Source organism: Triturus cristatus, chromosome 2_1 (assembly GCF_964204655.1).
Source record: "Triturus cristatus chromosome 2_1, aTriCri1.1, whole genome shotgun sequence".
NCBI classification, from domain to species: Eukaryota; Metazoa; Chordata; class Amphibia; order Caudata; family Salamandridae; genus Triturus; species Triturus cristatus.
The window spans coordinates 979,591,966-979,618,286 of NC_140581.1; the positions used below are offsets into that span (position 1 = coordinate 979,591,966).

Sequence of the window (26,321 nt, forward strand, 5' to 3'; positions counted from 1 at the left end):
TAAACACACAAGAAATCAAGAGCACATTCCTAACACAATTAATGCACAAGAAAAAACAAATACAAAAAACTGTACTAACTACTAATCTTGGGTTTAGGAGTAGCATGCTACTCGACAAAAAAAGCGCTTCAACGCCTCATCAGGGGTCGTAAGCGCTCAATAAATACATACATTGACAATTACAATAAAACAATTACAGGTGAGGCAAGACTATAAAAGTACAGAGAAACAACTCGCCATCTTGAAGGCTTGTGGAAACAGTAAAACAAGCACCATTCCACTTATATGCCACCCAAAACAGTTCTCAAAAGTTAAAAAACTCTTTCCAATGTCTCTACAGCGATGGAGGAAGTTTGTCCTGTATTATTGTACCAACTAAGGAAAACGATAAAGAGGATGAGGAACGTACTAAATAAGAGGCTATTTTGCAAAGTAGTCTACTTTAGTACAGGTGGGACACTTGACCTAACAGATGATAACCATTAGCAAAACTGTCGAAAGAAAAGATATGCTCCAAAATGTTTCAATAATGTGAGAGAATAGAGGTTTTCTACTGCACTGTAATCACGATCATTACCTGTTTGGAATACTAGCTCCTTTCCCCCTACGCCTGCTGCTTCCAAGTTAATAAATGCTCGAATCATCTTCGCCCAGGGATGCTGTGTAATGAAGCCGTGACTAGCCTGTGGGGGAAAAAGAAAAACATTACTGAAGTAAGTTATCTTGTGTACTCCAAGCCCCCCTCAATTTGCAACATGCAGGAACAGCTGCAATGTGTGGAAAATATATAAACTATATTAGTAAGTTCGTTCAGGGAGCAGATTTATATAAATTTAATCTTCACGTTTAATCCCCAAAAATCCCTGGAATTCTATATACCACCTCTTGCTGGTTGGATTCGAGACACTTTATGCATGCCTGACTTCGGCTGTTGAAGTCCACCTCACAAGTTCCATAGTAACCTAGTGCAAACAAGACCACATCTACTCCAGTTCTAAATCCCTCCACTCTTTCAGTATCCAAGAAAGACGTTCTTTCATAAGCATTTGCTTCATTTACAAATCCATCTATGGGCACAGCTCTTTCGCTAAAGTACAACCTGCTATCGTACCAGCCCAGAAGAAACTTTACCTGTGCCAATCTATGAGAGCAGTAGTGAACTGACTAGTAAATACCAAATATCAACGACCTCCCTTTTCCGGTCCTTAACTAGTGATGCAGTTTTGTTTTGCCGGCTGTATGTCGGTTACTTGGCCATTTGCTAGGGCTGTTGAAGGTGTCTAACCGACAAGGAGGGTGTGGTATCTGTCCGTCACCTAGGTCATTTACACTTACACTGAAGAAGACACCAGAACATTGTAGAAGAGACTAGACTCCCGCTTTTTGTATCTTGGTTTTTTTGTGTTATTTTATCCCCTGTTTTTAATATTAGCCTTGCCTACCAGCTCAGTGCAACTGCGTATAGTCTAGCGCATTAGCGTGCAGTGTCTGAACAGTTTACAGCTATTGCTGTTTGTAAAATCCCCGCTGCTGTGTTTTTTTGGTTAGTTTCTGTCCTTGCTCACCCGCACTGCTGTCATCTTACCTTGCACTTTAAAACGGACTATTTCACCGCTTTTTTGCGGGCCCCTCGCCCTTGTCACGGTGGCCGCCATCTTGTGTGAGGAGCGATCCATCACGCGCTCTAGTCTTCCTCTAGGAGGCTCGACCTCCATAAATGGCAGTCATACAGACGCGCAGCGTCATCGCGCAGCGGGGTCGCCGGTCTTCTGCCGGAGTTACGCCAGAGTTCAGCCCGTCTGCGCCCGTCCGCGCTGAGGACGGGCTGCAGGTCGGGCTGGACCCGGTTCATGTACCTCCGCACTTCGGTAAGACATTTATGCGTTATTCCTCATCTGCGCTGTGGACCCTTAGACCTCCCATATGTTGGACTCCATTGGGGCTATTATATTCCCGCCGCTGTACTGTCTGTTTCTCCCCCTTTCATCCCCTTGCCACTTGCTCTACTAGCTCATGCTCTTCCTCTTCCAAGCCCAAGGTTTTCCACAACACTGGGTTCTTACTAAATGCGCGCTCGCTAATTAAGCATAATCTTGCTTTCCACGATTTCGTGGACGAAAGGCAGCCAGACTGGGTCTTCATTACGGAGACCTGGGCTACTGACTCTTCGGGACATGACCTTTTGTTAGCCATTCCTGACGGCTACTCTTTACATCGGCATGACAGACCTAAACGCAGAGGAGGAGGTATTGCTATTCTTTTTAAATCGTCCCTGTTATGCACGATTAAGCCACTGTCCTCGCCCCAAGACTGTTTTGAAGCTTTATACTTTTGTATTACTTGTGCCCCTTCAGTTTCTTTCACGGGTATACTGATCTATAGGCCGCCTGGGTATAGAGCTAACTTTGCTTTGGATTTATTGAGAATCCTTGAACCATATTTTGGAAAGCCCTCCTTCACTATTTTAGGTGACCTCAATTTCCATCTTGATGAGGTTCACTCTAAGGATACTACATCACTGGTTGAATCTCTTGCAGCCTGTGATTTTACCCAGCTTGTTACCAACGCTACTCATATAGCTGGCCATATCCTTGACGGGGTGTTCTCCAATGACACAAGACTTTCCAGCGGCATACCCTTACCGCTGGTGTGGACAGACCACTTTGCTGTCCCTCTGCAGTTAGCCTTTTCTCTTTCTCATGGGATTAAGAAAGGGACTACCCCTTTTGTCTCCAGAAGAAACTTTAGAAATCTCACGAATGAGGCTTTTGCCCCTTTTGTTCCCACACCAGAGGCTCTCTCCCTAAAAGATGCGGCTGAGGCAGCACATGATCTGCAGGATTCTATCGCTAATGCAGTAGAAAAATTTGCTCCTGCATCCCTGCGATATGTAGCCCGGCGTAAACCATCAGCGCCATGGTTCTCGGACCATCTTAGAGTACTACGACAGGGTTGTAGAAGCAGTGAGAGAAGATGGAGGAAATCTTGGGATCACATGGACAGGGAGGCCCACAAGTCTGCTCTACGGGAGTATAAGCAGAAAGTGATAATGGAGAAGCAGGAATACTTCTCCAACCTCACCAGCTCACTCACTTCCTCTAGGGAGCTCTTTAAAATTGCTGACTCGCTGTGCTCCCTCCAACTTCCAGACCCCGTAGTCAGCTCTCAGCGTCTCTGTGACGATATTGCAGACTTTTTCCATACTAAGATCTTAGATATTCATACTTCCCTGGAAGCACAACGTCTCTCCTTGTCGGAAAATCTTCCGTCAGTCCCTCTCAGCCCCCCTTCAGTCCCTCGTAGCCTCCTTTCTGTATTTCCTTTAATGTCTCTGGAGGGTCTGAATGTTCTTTTGGATAAGATCAAATCCTCCTCTCCTCTTGATCCACTGCCGCTCAAAAAGTTAAAAGAGTGTAGGAACAGTCTTCTCCCTCCCTTACTTGAGGTGATGAATAAGGCAATTGCTCAAGGCACTTTTCCATCAATATGGAAGAAGGCCATTGTGAAGCCGCTCCTTAAGAAGCCTTCACTTGATCCCGGCCTCCTGAAAAATTTTAGACCCATTTCTCTGCTCCCTGCACCTGCAAAAATTTTGGAAGCTCACCTGAATCGCCATCTATCCTCTTTTCTTGAAGCCTCGGAGTATCTTGACATTACCCAGCATGGTTTTCGAAAACACCACAGCACAGAATCTGCTCTCACCTCTGTAGTCGATAACATCCGACGCAAGGTGGATGCTGGACAAACTACTGTTCTTGTGCTATTGGACCTCACAGCCGCATTTGACACTCTGTCTCCTGCCATTTTAACATCTCGGCTTAGGGAGGCAGGTGTCACTGGTCCGGCACTGAGTCTCCTTAATTTCTTTCTCCTTGATAGGGAACAGAGAGTGATGCTCGGCAACCACCTCTCCCCTGCAAAATCTCTGCAATGTGGGGTGCCACAGGGGTCGGCATTAAGTCCCACCCTGTTTAATATCTACGTGGCCCCCCTTGCTAGACTAGTAAGATCGCAGGGGATGGAGGTGGTATCATACGCCGATGACACCCAGATTATGGTCTCGCTGACTCAATCCTCTGTCATAACATCTGCCTTTAGCTTCAGGTCCTGCATGCAACATGTTGCAGACTGGATGGTTACCAACTCCCTGAAGCTAAATGGCGACAAGACTGAGGTCTTGATCTTCGGGAAGGACCAAGAGATTTGGTCGAGTGAGTGGTGGCCTCCCTCTCTTGGCATCTGCCCGACCCCATCTCAATCTGCCAGAAATCTGGGTGTAATGTTCGACACCTCACTCTCGATGTCCCTACAGGTGAATCGGACTGTTTCGACCTGCTGGGGCGTGATCAGGACGCTCAATAGAATTCGCAGCTATTTGTCACTTCAAGCTCGTAAGCAGATTGCAGTCGCCCTTGTTGGTTCCAGGTTGGATTATTGCAACTCTCTTTATATGGAAGCCAACAAGGGCCTTATACATCGACTGCAAGTCGTGCAGAACGCTGCCGCACGTTTTGTCCTGGATCTTTCCAGGGCTTCTTCTGCTACTGCTGCGAGGAGAGACCTTCACTGGTTGCCTATTCAGCACAGAATTTATTTTAAAATTCTGTGTTTGACATATAGAGCACTGGAGGATGAATCTAAAGGCGCTATCAGCTCTCTGCTTACTCGTTACCGCCCCTCAAGGCGTCTGCGCTCTTCAGGGTTGTTTCAACTTGTTGTCCTCGCTTTAAGCTCACCAGATGGGGAGCCAGGGCCTTTTCAGTTGTTGCTCCACAACTTTGGAACAACCTGCCGATAGAGTTGAAGACCCTGCCCTCTTTAGCGCTGTTTAAAAAGGCCCTAAAAACCTGGTGCTTTTCCAGAGCTTACACAGGTTGAGCTGCAGGAGCTTTGTTATGAGCTGGATTTGGAATTAGGCGCCTTGACGCCCATTGGGCTATGTTCGCGCATGACAAGATCCCTTTTATTATTATTATTATTAAGAGTGGAACCTTGCGGTCCTGAAGCTCTAGAATGTACAGTGAGGAGCCTGTCTGCTGCTGAACCGGCAGTTGGTATGCTGTGGCTGAGATGTATGGAATAAATCTGATGCTTCTCTTCCCTCTCTGGTCTGCTTATTGCATAATCCTTTTATCTTGCATTGGACTCTGGTGTCCAGGTACACCTCAACAAGCAGTCGATGCAGCAGGAAGACGAACTGAAAGGTATTAATTAGGGAGGTAACCTGGTTACACGACTGAGTCCAAGATCATTATGTCAAACTGACACTGTTACACAGTGAGTGCTTTTACAGATGGCCACTGGCTGTGAGCCTGAGCAGCAAGCTACTGGCGTCAATCTCTGTGGCGACTTAAAGATAATCGTGACGTGACCGCCATTTCAACGGTTGAGTTATTGACTTGGTATAGAAACTGTATGCCAAAGGGATGAAGTGATTTTAACCTCAGTTGAGCGAGTACACAATTAGAAAGAGATAATTATCTGACGCCGATCTCCACTTACAAAAGCATGAAGGGTGTGCTGCTTTCTGAGGAGTACACACTGTACATGAGGAATTCCCTCCTTTTGTACTTCTATACTTAACTGGCTACGAACTGATGGTAGCAAGTTTGACACTGCGTACACGCAACAACAAACTGTTGCGAGGGGTGCGTGCTGAGCTCGTGAATTCACTGCCGTTGGAGCTCTTCGCTCACTGGGGGTTCGCGCAGAGTAATAGAATTTATCACATAACCAGCTACGAACTGATGCGAGCATGACGGACGTCCAATGCAAGTAGCTATAAAGTGTTGCGAGAGTTTGGGATGCATGCTCAGCACAAGAATTCACCACCGTTAACTCGCCTTGCTCGCAGCACAATCAGGAGAATTCAGGACCCAAGAACCCGAATTAGGGTCTCACTCCAGTAGGACCGCTCACCTTCCTTAAGTCTGCTTTACCGGGTGCAAGCGGCATCCTTGTTCCCGTGGGGTTCTGGGAGAGCCCGGAGGGAAGAGCATCTGTGAGGAGTCTTGGGAAGACTTTCTGTGGTATACCACCTACTGCCAGTCGTTTGCAGCATTTTGTCCTAGGCCCAGGCCTGCAAGGTGTACTCTCCTCTTTGATTACGGGCTTCAGAGTCTTTACCTGTCTAAATAGAGCCAGTGCCACCTGAAGGCAGTTGAGGAAACCCACCCGGATGTTGGCAGTGATAAAAAGAGAACAGAAGCTCAGTGTGTGAAAACATTTTACTTTGGCATATACTGCGAGACTTAAGCCCCAATCTGGTTGTGAGGTTAGAGGGGTTGGAGAAAGTGGGGTTGGGATATTTTATGCGACATCAGAAAGAAGAAATGAGTATGCAGATGGTTACTCGGCCCCCATTCTTTTTAACGTCCCCTGGGAAATCACCATTAAAGTTGAACAAATGGAAAAAAGTCTTTCGCGGTTATTATATAGTTTGTGGGCCCAATTTGGGTCTAGAGAGGAAGATAGCACTACTACAACACTGTTTAGGAGCAGAGGGACAAGAAATCCTAGAGCATCTACCTGATCTGAGTGTTAATGAATCCAGGTTGTTAAATGAATACGAAATAAGCATAAAGAAATTAGATAATTATTTTCTTCCTAGGATCAGTACAATCATGGAGCATTGTCATTTTAGGAAGCGCTCACTAAAGGAAGAAGAAAAAGTAGAGGAATTTTTTGTGAGTTGCGAAAATTGGCAGCCTCATGTAAGTTTGAAGCAACAAATGACTAATGCTTCAGGAACCAATTGTTATTGAAATGTAAAATTGAAAGGATACATGACGGAACTTTGGCTAAAAGATGATCCTTCCTTGGGAAATGTGTGGATTGTGGCAAAACAAGTAGAGCACATGATGAAATGTGTAAATGAAATTAAGAAACACACCAATAGTAAGGAAACTGCACAAATACCTGGGGATGAGAAAAATGAGGTACAAATAGTGAAGGGTACTCCTATGACAAAGGACAGGAGGAGTGTCGGCACCATCAAGGGGCAATGCTACAGATGTGGGATGGTTGACCACATGAACAGCAAGATGCCCAGCAATGAAAGCCGTATGTAATGTGTGCTGTACAAGTTGCACTGGTAGCAAGAAACCTGAGAAACAAGGTGTGCGAAGAAATTACACTGCAGATGATGGAGGGTCTAGCAACCCCAAAGATGTGGTAAGGATAGAAGACCTCGAGCTTGAGGTCATGTATGATTCATGCTCTGGACTAAATTTCAGAGGAGGTATTTAATAAACTGTTCAAGAAACAAACATATCTACACAAAATGGACATACACCCGGGAGGGCACGGTGGTCAGCCAATCAAGACGATAGGATACTTTGCAGGAAAGATAGAATATAAAAACAGATATGCAAAGCTTATGTTTCATGTAAAGGAGATAACATTTTAAGATAGCCAGCACAAACAGACATAGGAGTTTAAAGGAATCCCAATGCTGAACCTCAAATATTGTTCTAGAATGTTAACAAGGATGTAGAGGTGGGCTCTGATTTGAGAAAGAATATTCTTAAGTATTCACAGAAAAGTTAGGATGCCTCAAACAATTTGCGCACAAGATAAAATTAAAAGAGAAAGCAATTCCAGTGTCGGCTAAAGTACGTAGTCTTCCCTCGAGTGTACAGAACACAGTGATAGAAGAGTTAGAAAATTCTGTAAGATGTATGAAATCGAACCTGTGGAAGCAACTGAATGATCAACACTCATTGTAGTGGCAAGAAAAGCAGACGTCAAGATTTGCCTGTGAGCTGATCGTTGGCCCTTAACAAAGAGGTAGTTGTTAATAAGATCCCTTTCCAAACATGACAGATGATCACAACTGTAGCTGGAGAAAAACTCATCTCAACATTAGATCTAACATCCGCCTATTACAAGATCCGCCTACACCCTGGCTCTCAAGAGCTCACTGCTTTCATCACGCCCATAGGAGCATACAAATTTAAACGCATGGCGTTTGGTCTGGCAACGGCGGCGGAGATCTTTCAGAAAGCCATGTCTAATATACTGTCTGGAATCTAGGGGGTGTACTATTATCAGGACGGTGTGCTGATATTTGGGAACTCTCAGGCACAACATAATGAGAGTTTTGAATCAAAGAGTATGGCCTTACAGAACAGAAAGACAGATGTAAGCTTCAATGTACTGAAATAAACTATCTTGGGCATAAATTCACTGGTGAAGGGGTACTGCCCAAAGCAGATCTGGTTAATACTAAAATGAAATCAGTGGCACCCAAAACCAAAGACGATTAGCCGAGAACCTTTTTGGGAATTATAGAATTCAATAGTAAATTCATCAGCAACTTTGCCAGTCGATATGCGCAAATTGTTGAAAAATAGGGTAACCTTTGAAACAGACCACCAGCCACTTGAGGTATTTACCCAAAAAAGGATGGAGGAAATGTCCAGTAGAAGTAAGAGATGGGTCATTAATCTACAAGAGTACACATTTGATGTAGAACATATCCCTGGTACAAGTAACTTTGCAGCAGATTGCTTGTCCCGATTGGTTGAGGACACAGAGTGAGGATTTAGAATTGCACAAAGAAAATGTGTGTGTTATCACCAAAGGGGTGGTTGAGAAGAAAAATTGGAAAAAATAGTTAGAAACCGATCCCATTCTAAGTGAAGTACAAGATTTGTTAGTCTAGAAAAGAATGAAGACTAGCAGCTGAGGCCATTATCAGAAGTAGATGGATGTCTTTTCAGAGGCACAAAATTGATTCCTCCCGAAACCCTCAGGAAAAAACCTAATTGTACAGCACACGAAGGCCATCTGGGGATCACCAAAACCAAACCAAGGTTGAGGTTTGACTTTTAGTGGCTAGGGATGGATGTACTAGTTGAGAGAGAGAGATAAGGAATTGCATAGCCTGTTCAACCAGCAATAAGGAAGCAAAATTGCGCACTCCACCCATGCGGTGTTGCACCCTACCCGAAGGTCCCTGGATGGATGTAGCTCTGGATATCACTGGGCCACTGACGGGAGAAAGGAATACCCCATACATTCTAGTTTTAGTCGACTTGTATTCAAGATGGCCAGAAACCAAATGTTTCTCAGACATCAGCTCGACATCAGTTGTCAACTTCCTGGTAGGATTTTATGGACTACCCAACACCCTTTTAACTGACAATGGTGTTCAGTTTTCCTCCTGATAAATGAAGGAATTTATGCAATGTAATCGAACAACACACAAACTTAGTGCACTGTATCAAACAAACAAATGGGTGAGTAGAAAGATTTAACAAAAACCTCAAAGACGGCATTAAGCTGGCAAGACCAAATGGGTTGAGCAGGAAAGATGAGGTTTGAAGGCGAATAAATGCTTATCACTTAACTTCCCATCAATCAACAGGTATGACTCCCTTTGAGTTGTTAAAAGAGTAGGAAGCACAATTCTAGACTGGTACCTGGGAGGCTTTAGTGGCACCTAGGTTTAGTGAGGATTCTTGTAGGCCAGCAGTGGAGGAAAAAAGAGTTGTAGTTGCAGGCAGCCCACACAGAGGTTTGACAATTGCATGAGACCAAGGTTATCGAGGTTAAAGTGAGTGATTGGATAAGAGTGAAAGCTCCAAATGGCAACAAAAATTGTCAAAATTTACTGAACCCATGAAAATCATAAAGCTCTTTCACAATGAGGTCAAACACAGGATGGTAGAATCTGGAATCTGGGGAGGGTGGTAAAACATTACTGATCTGGACACAATGGGGAAACACTTGAAAACAACAGTAAAGCAAAGTCAGAGAGTAGACATTCGAATGACAGTCCTGTGTTACATATAGGGGAAAGAATTGCAGTTCGGGTCAGACCAAGTGGACAGGTGACTCACCCCCCGCGTTTCTTAAAAGATGACTTAGTCAAGTAATGCAGCAAGAGTTATTACATTTTAACTTCCTCTTATCTTTGGAAGTGTAATGTGGTACTCATGTCTAATTTTAACTCCATGAAGCCATAAATGAAAATCCTTACTTAACTTATCTGTTTAATTTGCTGATCTTTCTTCGAATGCGTTATTCACGGCTATGTGTTTCTATGCTTTCTAGGGTGGGATTATGAGAAAAATATCTTTTGTGAAAAATGGGAGAATTGTGGTATCTCTCCATCACCTGTGTCACTTGCACTGTAGAAAATACCAGAACATTGTAGAAGAGAGTAGAACAGTGGAACCTTGCGGTCACAAAGTTCTAGAATGTAGGGTGAGGAGTCTGCGTGCTCCTAAGCTGGCAGTTGGTATGCTGTGGCTCAGGTGTATGGAATAAACCTGATGCTTCTCTTCACTCTGGTCTGCTTATTGGGTAATTCTTTTATCTTACATTGGACAGAGTGCTATCCATCTCTTTTTCGCTCCTTTTTAGTAATGTTTTGTACAACATTTATGAACCTATAAATTTATAACTATATTTGATCCTGCTAGAAATCAGTCATTCTCGCAAGCACACACCAAATCTATTGCTCGATTTGGATTAGATGTTGTTCACCTTCAACACACAATGGTCACCTTTGAAACACTCCAGAGCCATTTTAAGGCATGGGCAAAATTAGGCAATTGCCTGGTCCCTCACATTTCACTCCCTCCCAGTAGAGATAACTATGTACATAAAAAGTCTATATTTTGTAATTGGGCAGTTCGGCATTTTAGGCTTGCTGAACATTTACCCTCCTGCTCTCAGAAAGTTGTGGATAATTCAAATAAATAAAATAATCTGTCTCTTTCCTTACTTCACCACATTGCTTGCACCGGATATCTTTTTACACTCTCTTGTTTTCTCTACATCTGTGATTCCTCCCCCCCCCCCCCCCCCATTGTACTCTCTCAAGTCTTGTGGCCTCATCAGGTATGTATCACCTCTCTCCACACACCCCCCAGCCCCACACCTTAATTGCTTCACACCTACCTATCTTTGCCTACTGCTATCGCATCTCGATACCTCAGCTCTCTACCACATTTCACTGTACATCGCTGTAGGAAAGTATCCCTTTTTGACATGGTTACTCCCACTTTTTGCCTGGTAACTGATGCAATTTAGACTGATGTGCACTGGGCTTGGGCTAACCAGGTCCCCAGTGCCCTTTCCCTAAAACAAGGTAACTCTTCAATTGATCACCAATTGCAAGACCTTTAGCACCTCTATAAATCCATAGTAAAGGGTACCCTTGGTACCTATGGCATGGGTACTAAAGAGGGTCTCTAAGGGCTGTAGTGTGTATTGTGCCATCCTAAGGGACCCACCACCAAACTCATACAGACTGCCATTGCAGGTTGCATGAAATGGTGCAGGCAAATGTGAAACATAGCACACACCCTGTGCCACACTCAGTCAATGCATGTAACATATGTAATGCACTCATACAGCAGGCCTAATAGCCCTAAGGCAGGGTGAATTATATTACATGTGAGGACATATCTGCATGGGCAGATATGCCTGTGTTTACTCTCTAGTAACTAGATAGTACAAGTGAACATGGAAGCCATCTTAAGTATATGTACTGGGCACTGGTCATTAACCCGTTCGATGCGCCTGTCGGCAAACGGCCGTCGCGAGCACTACCTCCGTAGTGCTGCGCACGTCCATTGGCTGGCGCGGCCCCGCCCGCGCAAGAATTTACCCGCACCACGGCGGGTTTTACGCCGCGGTTAACGGGTTTAGAGTTTCCCAGCTACACAATGGCTTTACTGAAACCTATGGCGTTTGTTATCAAATTCCTGGTCTTAATAAATCCATAATGAGGCCAGAATTTACATTATTAAACCTTGCACCCAAAGGGAACTTCACCTTAGAGTTGCCCCCTGAAAACCTACCAGCCTCTTAGTGTGCTGGCTACTGTAATCATCCAGCCTGCCATCATAGACCTATTTCTGACCCCCTGCAGGTGAGAGCCTGTGCTCTTGAAGGCCAGAAACAATGCCTGCTCCGGAGGAAGGTGTTCACATCTCCTCCAGAAGGGTGGCTAGTAACTTGGCGTATCAAGGCAAGGAGCTTCAACTCCCCTATTGTCTTTGATATGCAACTCCGGTTTCCCCCAGACCTGGGAAATTCCACCTCCTGCCCTGAGGCCCATTTGGCACAAGCATCCTGGGACCGGTTTCTGGCTAATCAGCTGTCATCAGCCAGGCTAGCTTGAATCCAGTGGCAAAGTGAGCAAGGGAACCACATCTGGGTATACCCTGCCAACTCAAGCAAGCCTGGCTGATGATGGCTGATTAGCCAGAAACCGGTCCCAGGATGCTTGTTTCCGGTCCAGGGAAGACATGGCTTGGCAGTTCAGGCTGGACTGTTCCCATGAGGCACAGGGTCACACTGATTTGCATATGGCCATGTCTGAACTGGGGTGGCGGAGTGAGCTAAAGAATGATGATGGATTAAACCCAGATCAGTTGACTGGGGGTGAGTGCTTGCAATGTTCAACACTCCGTCCATCATCCCCTTTTGTTTTTACTGAGGGAACAATGGCCAGACACAGTGAATGTAAGGAGTGTAGGCCAACAGAAGTTACTCCTCAGGTGAGGCACTTTCTCAACTGTCTGGCTGCTTTGCCTGCCAAAGTATGAGCGCATTATAAAGCAAGAAAATGTTCCCAGGAAGACGATGACTAAAGCCACTATGAAACCAGATCTAGTTTCCAGAGCACCACCTATCCAAAATGAGCATCACCTGCAGAGCTAGAGTCTGAATTAGAAAGTACTGGTAGCAAAAAGGGTCTGGAGCACCACATGGGAACCGTCTATTCATAGAGTACTTAAAGTCAGCACCTAGTCAGAAAGCCCGTGACGACTTCTGAAGCCCAGTGGGAAAGGATGGCTTCCACAGGGAAACTCCTTGGGCTTTAGTACTCCAAAGGGAAGAAGGATTTTTACTATAGGGAGAAAGTTAACGAGTAGGTGTGCTTTAGAAACTAAATATTTCGCAGTAATGGCCGTGACTAGTGCATTAGCACAATTTCTTGCTACAACATTCATAATTAGAAGACGGGACTGATGTTGAGGGGCCAGGCAGTCATAGATCACGCTATCAGTCCTCATTACGACATGGGAACAATAACTATTTATCAAACAGCCCAAAATGCTCTGCAAGCACTAGCATGTGTACGGAGTGCAATAGAAGGGGACAGTATACTAGAATCTGCAGAAATGGTGAACAAGTACATGTGGCGGAAAGAATGAATGACAGTGTGAGTAAGGTTGTGTGACAGATAAAAGCAAAGGAAGGGGAAGGGGAGAATAATTGTCCTATTTGTGATATATATTTCTAGAAGGAGAAAAAGTAACAGTGTTTGCTGACTTTTGTTCACCATATACCTTCATAGACCATAACATTTTTCAGGAAAGATTCAGGGGAAAAGGCTACAGTGTACATCAAGCAGATGTACACTGGTGTGCATGTTAACTATGCATATTTCCTTCAAGGATCGCTTCACGATTGGAAAAGTTTACATAGCTGAGAAGGGTTCGAATTTATTAGGCTGGAGGCATCAAAAAGTACTAGGAATAATATTGGCTCCCAACAATTTAGAGCAAGTTACGGTGATGGAAAGGTCTTCACGTGCATGGATGTCTAAACAATTACCTGGATTGTTTGTGGACCGGTCTGGTCATCTAAAATATTTTCAGTACAAAATTAGATCAAAAGATAAGGCAGTGCCAATGGTGCATAAAGCAAGACCCATTAGCCATTTGATGCAGGAATCTGTGAAACTGTAACTTAAACTGGTAAATCAAGGGGTTATTGAACCCATGGAAAGTTTACTATGGCTAGCTCCGATTGTGGATACAAATAAATACAGGGGAAAAGGGATTTTTTTTTAATTCTTTGACCTAAGAGTCCTACATGCCAACATATGGGTTGACAGATTTACCTTACCCAGAATAAATGAAATGGTAAGTTTGATAGGGGAAGCCTGCTGCTTCAGAGTCACGGTCCTCTCACCTGCATACCATCAGATAGAACTACATCCAGACTCGAAATCTTTCATGCCCTTCATAACCCCTCTCGGTGCATACAGATTTTGCAGGATACCCTACGGTTTAGCTTCCACTGTTTTTCAAAGGGTGATGCAGCAAATTCTTGAAGGTATAGAGAATGAATTGTGATTTCAGGACGACACCCTGTTGTATGGAATCTCTGATTAAGTGCATAACAACTCATTAGGAAAAGTTTTTACTGCTGTTAGCGAAGCTGGCTTATCACTAAAAACTGAGAAATGCCAAATAGGAGTAGGTTCCGTAGACAATCTGGGTCATACCATCTCTAAGGATGGTGTTAAACCTAAAGATGGCCTTCTAATAGCAGTCAATGAAGTGGCACCACCCTCAAACAAGGCAGGAGGAACTGAAATCCTTCTTGGGCTTAACAGAATATATGGCGAAGTTTGTAAAGAATTTTGAGGACCATACCGCACCCAGGAGAACTTTGCTCAAGTAAGGAACTCACTTTGTTTTGGGACCAAGAGGGCCAAACGTATTTTGACTCCGTTAAGCAAGCCATCGTAAGAGCACAATCCTTAAGGAATTTGGATACTAGGTGGAAGACCATCTTACCACTGATGTCAGTGGGAAGGAAAAGGGCCATCTTGGAGCAAGTGGTTGATGGCAAGGAAATGATTGTAGCCTTTGCTTCCAGAGCTCTTAAAGATTAGGAGTATTATTACTCCACCATAGAAAGAGAGGCATTGGCCTGTGATTGGGCCATATCCCATTTTTGATTCGTCCTGTGGGGGTTATTTTTCACATTATGTACAGATCACAAACCCCTCACCTTGATCTTCACCTTTAAAGAAAGGGATAAGACCATCCCTCACATAGCCTATCCTAGATTTAGGAGGATACAATTTCAAAATCAAATATGTTCCCGGTAGCAAAAACTTAGCTGCAGACTGCCTGTCCAGATTACCCTGTAAGGGAAAAGAGGAGTGTATTATTTCCCCTTTCGTGCCCACTTTGGTACACCCTTATTGTAGCCTTACTCCACGGTTTAGGCCGCCTTTGCTTTACATGATCACACATAATACATTTATTTTGAGCCATGATATTATTTTAGAAATACACTACACATGTAATTGTTATTCAGTTCTTCTTGGGTTCAGTCTGAAGATTTCGCAAAAGGTCGAACATGGTGTCCTGTTTTTCTGTGCTTAGTCAGCAACATCCCCTAACGTTTAGACACAACACAGAGGCACAGCTGCTGTTTTCCAACACCGCACTTAGTATATAGACCAAGAATTGCCCTTTGGAAAACAGAGAAGAGAGTTCTAGCAGAGGGGTAAGGTCCTGGAACTGGCACACCAGCCTTGCGTAAACTGAGTTTACTCCTATGATGCAGACCACTTAACTACAAATATCAGGTATGGAGTCTGGTGCTAATACCAGAGGTCACCCTGTGCTCACGTCGTGAGGGTAGGCCTAGACAGATGTAACATTTACCATGGTAGGGCTTGTCATTTTATACAGTTTGCTCATGATGTGGATTACTTTGCCTAATCATATATGATTTCTAAATCGCTGCGGAACTGCTTCATAATAGACATAGTAGCTTCAATAAATATTGTAAACTTTCCTAGTGTCTTTCTTTTGTTTATTATGGACATGCAAAAGTGAAAAATTAAAGGTGATGATCTGTTTCCATGGTTCCCTTGGGGATTAAAGTGTTGTGTTCTAGGTTACCAATTCACCTGTTACTCTGGGAAGGATAGGATTGCAGGTGTCGGATTTGGGCCCATGGGTACTGATGTCGTAAGGAGACTCAGTCCCTAGAGGCGGACGTCCCCTGGCCCCAGGTACAGTTCTGTTTCTAAGCATTTTCCCTGCAACAGGAGGAGACTAGTTCTGAGGATCCATTTTATTAGTCACCATTATAGGCGTAACAAAAGAAGAATGGGAAAAAAGTATGGAAAATTATATGACGCTAAAGTTGGTTAAAGATAAAACGTTCATGGGTGGCCAGGTAGGCCAAATGATTTACAGGGAGGAATCAAAAACTTTTGGGAGGTACGGCATGTATTAAGTATATGCAATGACATGGAAAAGAGGAGAAAGAATGGTACCCTCCCCCAAAGGAGATGCAGAATAGAGTAGTGGAATTAGTCCACAAGAGCCACTTGGGTAGGAGCATCACCAAGGCCAAAGAGTGTTTAAGGTGTGCTCAGAGATAAAAACCAAAGGTACTAGGAATACAACATTATGCCCAGTGGAGGTATCCCTCAAACCATGGGATGAACTGAAGTGAGATTGGACATTGTCAATTTAGTCACTTCATATGGGCAGGAAAATGTATGCTTGTACTGGGGGGGGGGGATTATTTTAGTATGCGAACACCACAAGTAGTGGAATCCATCAAGGTTGTCTCTCTATATCACCCACTATCATTATAGTCATGGGTTATATGTATATGAGGGCAATGCCATGGGTGCTCTGGGAGTCACTCCTTAGAGGTCCTATGAAGATATACCATAGTAGACTTGGCCATTCGCACTGGGTGCTGCAGTAAGAAGTTATGTAAACTGTAAACCTTTGGAGAAAGCAGGTACATTATACACAACGTGAGTGTAAGGAGCGACTGCTTGGGGAGATAGTGGAATGGAATGCTAGCAATATAGGAGCGTGGGTTATTAGTGCATTGAAAATGTGTGTTTTGAAGGCAGAGAAAGTGTGTGTTTTGAGTGTAGAGAAAGTGTGTGTGGGGGGCGAGGGTAAGTGGTGTTGTGTGGCAGACAATATTGGAGTGAGCAGCTGAAAAGTGCCCCTGACAGATATTTTACCTGTGGGAAGACATTGTCCGAGTTTCCCAAGCCTCGGTCATTAACTTACAGTTGCCCAGAAGCCTTCCTCTGTAACTAATGAATTACTAACAGCATGCACGTGACACACATCAGCTCAATCATTAACTGATACGCAGGAGTGAATCAAGGAAATACAAACTACAACGTTAACCCTTAAGCACCTTACAGCACCATGCAACCAACCCACTACAATAAGAGGGACAGGCTACCATCTCAGTGGGTTACAGCATCATGATGCGCCTGTACTGCATTTTTTTGTAAACTCGCCATCATTCCCTCTGAGCAGAGGGACAAGGGTGGGGTTACACTAAACAAAAGTGCACTCAGTGCTGGGGTGCACTTTAAGGAATACTGGTGTGCCAGCAGTGGCAGGCCGATATAAACCCACGGCAGCCCTTTAAAGGTACCGTCTGTAAGATGCATTACATGTACACACTTAGGGATTTTTAGAAGCTAAAAAGACAGAACTCATCTTCCAATCATACTCTGAGGCGAGGGAAGAGCATTCCACAAAGTATCTCTTGACGTGATCCGGAGGTGGCCTTGGGAACAAAGAATAAAAGTGTTCCAATTACGGCTCTGTCCTTCAGGAAAATACTGTAACGCTTATAAGCTAAAATGTTTGCAACTCACTGAGACAGGAAGCTGAATTTAACATATGGTAAAAACGTGACCTTGATATTGACGGGTGCAAGTTTCAGGCTCCCATAGGTTCAGCTGGAGGCTTCCCCCACCAAGTTACAACAAGCATTTGCAATGCAATAGGTCTCGCATTTGCGAGAGCTTGAGCTATTGCCATTGTAATTGTAATTGACAATGCCTTTAATTTCTGTGTTTTAAAAACCTGCAAGCGGTGCGTAAACACGCAGTTTGTACTTCTAGTTCTTGCTCACCAGAAGCAAGGCTGGCAGTAACTGCGCCTCTTCTACTGCCAGCCTTGCTTCTGGTGAGCAAGAACTAGAAGTACAAACTGCGTGTTTACGCACCGCTTGCAGGTTTTTTTTTTAAAACAAGAGTAATTCCAACTAGGAGTCTTTTTGTACAATGATAAGACTATCTGCCAACGAAAGATCAAAACATTACCCACAATTAATCCCACATAACAGCAATATAAAGTACCACATTCAATAATATGCACAACACCATGTCAAAGGGGCTATCCAGTGCAATGACAGAAGCAGCATTATATCAGATGAGCGGCACGATATGCTAAGCACAGATTTTTAGCTTATTTATTTAAACCACGCCCTTAATTACAACGACCACGTCCCTTGCAGAGACCCCCCCCCCTCCCCCAAGTATTTTCATTCTACTTAAAGCCCTGGTTCAAATACTTGTAAAGTACGTGATAGCATATGTTTCAGTCCTGCTAAAGCACATGCTATTTGAGTAGTTTAAAGACCATCAACAAGTGCAATTGGGTGTGGTGACACCAGGGCTTTTCTCATGGGCCTGAAATCCACTTTCTGTGGCTGCAACAAATGAATAAAAATCCCACTTGTGGAGCATTGTAGCACCCAGGCAATAATGAAGAATTTATTTAAAATGTTTAAGCACCCCTCGGTCTCAAAAATAGAAAGAACAAGAAGGCCGCCTGGCAGAAGGAAACTAAAAACTCTTGGCTGGATAACATGTTCACCAACAGATAGAAGTGGGAGAAATAAGTCTTCCAAGACATATCAACGGGTTGGAAACTACTACCACAAAATGGTCACTACTGCTGCCATTTGCCTGAAAATTTGATAGACTATTCCACAGAAAATTCCATTTATTTGAGAAATGCATAGGTTGAAATAACAACAACAAAATCATCGTTGGCGGTTCACTGTGACAGTTATGCACTTTTCATACAGACGAATTAGACACACGTCAAAGCTGCAGAGATTTGTCCAGGTGAGATGTGTTTTCCACACGTAGCATCGGCTCTAACAAATGGAATTTGAACTATATCCATTGTTGAATGGAGCGAGCAGCAGGAAGCAGAAGCAAACTGCTACAAAGGTTACCAACAAATAAAGTAATTTGAAACCTCCCTGCAGCTAAGCACTCAAGAGTAGTCAATAATGACTCAATTTTGAAGCAAGCAGTGTTGGACAGCTTTTTCATTACAATGGCAGTTAGTGAACTTAACATGTTGATAAGTGGTTGCGGGACAATAAGCTGTGGCGTCATTGGCTACACAAAAGTACGCTTCCCTGGCAGAAGCGAGGCTCCCAAAGCAAACGGACAGTGCAGCAATATCTGTGTTGTGACGCATCTATCAACTGAGTCTTGTTCATACAGATCAATGTCACGAATATCAGTGAGAGCATCCGTCCTGCAGCATTCTTTTACAGCAGCAAGCATCATACATGTGGGTAAAATATAAAGTCAGAACATTTACTCATGTGGCACACGTCTTATTGTCGTTATTTTCTGTTTTTTAAGGTTGTGAAAGTGGAATCTGAGCCGTACCATCCCAAAGCATTTCTGTTTTCACCGTATTACATTTCAAAGTCAAGCCATTTAGGAATAGTTATTCAAAGGATAGGTGGATATACATTTTTTTCAGAGCCAGAAGCAATAGTCAGTCAAACATCGCACTGTTGAAATATCTACAAGAAGAATCAGACAAAGAACATTTTTAGAGCTCCAAATTATAACTAGCATCAGCTAGGATTGTTGATGCCATAACTAACATGACAACACTGCTGCAAAGTTTGCAATGAAATAATATACAGCCAAGGGGATGCTGCACCGGAATGTGAGCATGTGAACGCCTTGACTGTTACAGGCAAATTGTTATTCTCTTCAGCTTTTATACAACATATCTACAGTCGTGATGGTTTAATAATTGTGTCAATTGTATTACCTATACGACAGAGATCCCTGACCTGATTTATTTCACATTTGCCTATTTAGAAAGCAAGAGAGACACACACCTCTCTAGAAAGAGCACAACGCCTGTATTATCCGAATCTGAACTTCTACGACAAAGAACTATGACCACAATGTGGAGGACTTTGGGCTAATTACCACTAGATATCTGACCACAATTTGACTGACTGTATCAAGCACAGACAGTGACTGTACTTTAAAAAAACAAGCATAATAAATACCTACCTAATACAACTAGAAGGTCCCGGCATACTCTGACCCATCGGACCCCTGACGGCCCACAGCACCTGCTGAACGGAGCCTGGTGGCGACGGAGAAGAGGCCGGCCCGACTTGCTTCCCTGGGAAACGGATCCAAAAACAAAACAATCCCGCGAGTGGTGAGAGCGTGCGCCACAACGAGACATGTGCTTTCAATTATAGCGCCCGTGTCTGGGCACGATAATTGAAACCACATGGCCTTTGGTGCTCGTAACAGACACCAATAGGCCTTGGGTGGAGCAATGCGCCCGCCTTTGGCCTATTGTGTGCAGTCTTTTATAAAAAGACACACGCAAAGACCAATCGCGTCGTACAAAAGGAAAAGCACACGGACGAGCGTGTGCTTTTCCTAGGTCAGTGCTGAAACCCCGTTTTTCAGCTACTAAATGTCTCGTGCTGCGCACTGCACCGCTAGGCGCGAGACCTAAAAAATGTTAAATCAAGATATAGATGAGGTTCTCTAAAGTTACGAAAAGAACAGTCAATACAAACCATGTCTGACTGCTCGGTTTGAATAGAACAAAATGGAAAAAAGCTCTGATTACTTCCCAAGCCCCAATGACTGTTAAATTAATCATGTAATAAGTTTATTTCGAGTTCGTGTGAAACATGATAATACAGATTCTCTGTAAAAAAGAAAAAAAAGTGAAGAGGATTTTATTTCATATACATACAATAAAACAAGCATTGGCATAGCCAATAGGTCTCGCCTTTGAGACCTTTTAAGTGTTTAGCTAGAACTATTGGCTATGTCAATGTGTTAAAAGTTATGTTGTAGAAAAGTGTGGCTGCTGTCTAGCATATTGAAAAATTGTAATAACGAGTTGTTGTTCGGTAGGCTTGAATTACAGCCTCCAAGCACTATTTTCTCAAAGAGATTTGTCCTGCCTGCTGTTGCTGCAGGAAAAGCAGGACACGCTCTCTCCTTACACATATGCAATAGGTCTCCATTTACGAAAGTTTGAGCTATTGGCATTGTAAATGACAATGCCTTTTATTTATGCGTTTAAAAAAAACACAAATAAAAGGAATTGTCATTTACAAAGCCAATAGCTCAAACTCTTGTAAATAAGAGAACTATTGCATTGCAAACGCATGTGTTTTTTTAGTGATAAGACTTTTTTTTTATTACATTACACGGGCCTCTTGCAAACACATGCGGAGCCTACTGCCGGCGCTTCCTGTGCTGATAGAAAGGGTTAACCCTCCGTGCCCTCCTCACTTTTGCCTTCGGATGCACTGGTACATTGTTTTCCTAATCCATGACGTATTCACAGCCCTTCCCTACAGATTGAAGAGCTTGAACTGAGTTTAAAACATTTATTTGTGAAAGTTACGTGTTTTTCTGTGCTTATTTGTTGTTGAGAATGCAGCTTGGCTTTGTATTTAATTTCTTATTTAGGTTTGAAGAGTTTCTTTGTTTTCAATAGGGCACGCAAATCACTTAAATTCTACATGCAAACTCCTCGCCGTATGCCAGTCACAGCAATGATAGAGATCTTTATGGCTATGCTAATTCTCTGGTTAGTCGAGCATAGCTGTCTCCTTTCTCAACACAGTTACAGACTATTTAACCCTTTCTCGCCACTTCAGACTCCCCGACTCTAATTTGGTGTTGTTTGGGTGGAAAAGCAATGTTACTGCAGATGGCTTAAAAGGTAAAATGAGTATTTTTAAGCCTTTGTGCTACTTTAGTATGTAAGCTTATTGTAAGGCTCTTACTCCTTTTTTTTTTTTTTTTTTAAAGCAAAAAGGGTCCAACAAGAAGTTTGGAGTGATGGGCGATTGATTACTTCGTAGTTGTGTTTAGAAAGATAGCTATGCTATATTACAGAGAAAGCTAGCATAGCTGTAAAGATTGCTCACCCCGCCATGACCCGCATATGTGTGTTTTTTTGGTACGTAAACATTGTGTGGACTGCTGTAAATCACTGGTTCTGAAGCTTCCCACCGGGACTAAAACCTACTTCCTAAGTTGCTTAGTTACTGGTTGGGGATAGCAAGCCACATTTGCTGTTCTTTATTGTTACTCAATAGAGAAAGAATTACTTGGTGATTGTTGCAAAGATGTAAAGGATCAAACCAAAACGTTGCGTTTCCTAGCAAAAAACAAAAAAAGTTCATTCTAAACACACCCAAAGCAACATTTAAGATGGTATAGAAAGTTGTGGCAATTTTTTGTGCGACCCATGATGCGCTAGGACACTTCTCAAGGACATTTAAATCGAAATGCTTACACTTTATGCATGAACCAAATGTAATCTGCATCTATAAAATGACAGTGTTAGACATGTCTAATAAGATCTCCCTTCTCTAAAAAATGCTATTCTCTGCCATTTGCTGGGTTTCACACTTTCCCTTTTCATAGTGCGAGGTAAGAGAGCAGCTTAGCTGTGATGCCAGATAACCATAAAAGGGATACAGTGCATTTTTAAGTATGTGGGGAGTGCTCCAAAGGCAAACATTTTTTGTCTTTGAAAAATTAAACACTTTGCATGGTTCATTGCAATTGTGTAAAGGCCTTTTTCACTACATCCACTTCTCTGTTAAGCTTGTGTGTATATCATAGAAAAAAGGCACTTCTTTGCATAGATGCACAGTTTATGAGCAGAGTTGCCTTCAGTGCCAGTCATCTACGCAAGGCCACGGCACGCAACTGCATGCCAACACCACCAACAGAAGCATAGCATCACCTCAGCATCACTTAGCCTAAGCGCAGCACCACCTCAGAACCAGCGCAGACCACCTCCGCACCAGCACACCACCTCTTCACCAGTGCAGCACCACCGCACTACCTCAGCATCAGTGCAGCACCACCACCTCCGCATCAGCATAGTGCCACCACAGCATCACTCTACACCACCTCAGCACCCGCTCAGCATTACCTAAGCATCACTCAACACCACCACCTCAGCACAGCACTACCTCCGCATCAGTGCACCACCTCCTGCACAAAACCAACGCAGCCCCGACACAGCATCAGCACAGCACCACCTCAGCCGCAACTCAGCACCAACGCATCACCACCTGAATATCAAAGTATCACTCAGCACCACCCCAGCATCACTCAGCACTACCCTAGCACCACCTAAGCATCAAAGGGCACCACCTCAATATCACTGGGCACCACCTCAGTATCACTCAGTACCACTTCAGCACCAGTGCAGCACCACCCCAGCATCAGTATAGCATCAATGCAGCACCAACTCAGCCCCACCACGGAATTAGCACAGCACCAACTTAGCACCAGCGCAGCACCACCTCAGCAGCAAATCACCAATGCAGCACCACTCCAGCATTAGCACAGCAGTACCAGTGTAGCATCACCTTAGCACCAGCCCAGCGCCAGCTCTGCATTACTAAGCACCACTTGAACGCCCGGACAGCACCAACAAAGTATCACTCTGCACTACCACTCAGCAGCACCTCAGCATCACCCGAGCACCGCATCAGCACAGCACCATCTTAGCATCAGCACAGTATCAGCTCCTCATCAGTGCACCACCAGTGTAGTACCAACTCTGCATCAGTGCAACACTACCTCAGCTGCAGTGAAGCACCATCTCATTATCAGCACAGCACCATCTCAGTATTAGCCCAGCACCACCACCTCCACATCTGTGCACCACCACCAGCGTAGCCCCACCTCAGCACCTGCGCAGCCCCACCTCAGCAGCAATTCAGAACCAACGCAGCAACACTTCAGCACCACCTCAGCACAGAACCAACTCAGCATCACCTAGCACCACCTGCACACCAGTTCAGCTCCACCACCTCAGCAGGAGTCATCACCACAGCTCAGTACCACCTAAGTATCATTCAGCATCACCTGAGCATCACCTCCGAACCAGCGCACAACCACTTCAGCATCACCTCAGTATCATTCAGGATCACCTGTCACCACCACGTCAGCATCACTCCGCACCACCTCAGTCTGCCCTGGGAATCTGGCATCTGTTGATTCTCCCCTAGTGTCACTCCCCTGCTCCTATTTTAATTGAGGTACCATTTCCCAACCTCCACCCTCCTGTTGTTTATGTCCCCCTCCCCCAAAACAAAAAAAAGTATAACAAATTAGCATTAGAACAGGCAGGGAAAAGTTGCCAGCATTGGCATGGACAAAAACACTAGACCTCATTTTTGTGTTAATTCCGTTTTTATGAGGGTCGTTCAGTTGTTAAAAAGTTTTCTTGGTTATATATAGGGTGACAAAAATGGTTATAACACTTTTTATTATAACTTTTCAACATGCTGCACAACATTCACAATGCTCGACAACACAGCTTAAAGACATTAACAAAGCCAATATCTCTGTCTAAACACGTATAAGGTCCCAAAGGCGAGACCTATTGGATATGCCAATGCTTGTTGCTCAAGCGGTCAGGAAAAATTGCGACACAAAGAATACCACCGTTCTTGGCGTGACAGTCTCTGCCAGTTCCAGAGCCAACGTCAAGTTGCCAATGGAAAGCCATATATGGGGCAGAGACACAAAAAGTCCATGGAATTATGCAGCAATTGAGGGCCAAATTATGTGGCATGGTTTACTAAATTATGCAACAAGAAAATGTAAATTTTGCGGCATAACGCGTCACATTTTTTTGGTAGTATCAGTTCATTATGTTGTCATTTGTACACACATTAACACTATCTGGACAAAGGTTTGAGTTGATTAGTGCAGATTCGGCCGATATTGTACTTATTTTTTTTATATGTGTAGGAAACTAACTCAGTTTTTGGGCCATATAGAAAAGCTCCTCTCGGAAATTACTGGGGTGCAAATAAATATCACACCATCCACTATGTTGCTGGGAATAAGGGAAGACATGACAGACACCCAGCCTTTGAATTCCGATATTTGATTTTTATTGCAGTTGCTGTAGCTCGTCTTTGTATAGCCTCCATGTGGTTGCAGAAGGAAACCCCTACTTTTGAGATTTGGAGAGCGAGATTTTATGTTATTTTTCATTCAGAACATAGTCTTTATGCTCTTAAAGGGGTACAAAAACGGACACTAGGGTTACTGATATGGGGGTCTATGATTGAACATATGAAGGATTATTATGAATTTATTTTAATATCAACTGTTTTGCACTGTGCCTGGGAGGCTTTAACCTCATTTTATACGTCTAATGAATTTGTGTTAGCCTGTTTTTGTAATAAATATGGATGTTTTGCGATGTCTATTTTATTTATGAAATTAATTTTTATTTATCCACGTATTGGATAGCCATAAAAAATTTAAAAATAATAAATACCTGCCAGTAGAGACCCTCATCCGACAAGTAAAATGGCTACCGGCCCCAGTGACAGTGCCACCGGTGCTGCTGAGTCACAGCAGTGAATAATCAGAATTATAATCCAGATGTTCACGCTAATGGCTCTCTCAGAGAGCCTGACGTCACAATGGTATTTAGACAAGGGGCCTGAGGGAACGACCAGCAGTTGTTAGCGGCTGCAAGATTCACTGTGTTGCTGGTCCTACGGTCGGCCTCAGGTTGTTTTAGAGACCATTTTGCTGAAGAAATGTGATATTTACTAAACATTTCCAATCAATTTGTGTTGAATGTTGATTATTACACATGTTTGTGTTCATTTAATTCCTGCTTGTGAGCGAGACGTGGAACTTTGCTAGGTTCTTGTTTAGATTCTAATCCTGGGGTCAGTTGCACTGGCGTCCTGGAGAAGAAGCTGTGTTATCGGGCGTTCACCTGTTCTACTGATTTGCTCAAATAAATCTATCTCCGTATGTATCTTTACAATTGGCGACGATTACCGGGATACGAACTACCACCTCGATCTACAAGAAAGGTTTATTTTGAAGTTTCAACGTGGGAGGAACTATTCGTGAGCTTCATGGATCGGAAGTATTACGGTGGAAAGTCTGATGCTGTATGACACTGCACTTTAAAGAAAAACTACTTGCAGCCCGAAATCAAAGGAAGCTGATTTGGGTAAGAAGGATTCACTTGGGAATTGACGATCGTTGAAAGCCGCCGGAAGGCATCTTTTGAGTGCCGGCAACGTTCGATTGTTGTGCGTGGACTCCTGGGCAGGTGCTGCACGCTGTTGCAAAGATAGAATGCGGCAGCAAGGAAGGCATGCGCAATAGTCCTGGCACGTCATCGCGAGGGGTCACGCAGCGTGACCTTGCGTGGCGGCCATTTTAGAATCAGAACTCTCAGCGCTTCACCGACTAAGTTATAAATAAAATAATAAATAAATAACAAAGCAGGTGGAGAAGAACATCGGAGGCATAATATGTGACAATTGGGAGTAAATCATTAAGAACATGTGAGGGAGCCGGGGAAACATTAATTTTTGTATTGTTCTGAAACAAAGGAAGTAAATATTTTATGACTACATCCTTACTGTGAGGAGTAATATTGTAGAGT

General features: G+C 43.7%; 1 protein-coding gene across 2 annotated transcripts in view; it reads right to left on the reverse strand.

The window, feature by feature from the left end:
• ERMP1 (endoplasmic reticulum metallopeptidase 1) overlaps positions 1-26,321 on the reverse strand; it is a 361,972-nt gene that overhangs the window by 168,566 nt on the left and 167,085 nt on the right. For both annotated transcript variants that reach the window (XR_014970592.1, XM_085634130.1), the window contains exon 4: positions 578-683. Coding sequence is in view for 1 of the 2 variants with exons in the window: in XM_085634130.1 (XP_085490256.1) it covers positions 578-683 (106 nt within the window). In the remaining variant the exon portion in view is untranslated. The remainder of the gene's footprint in view (positions 1-577; positions 684-26,321) is intronic.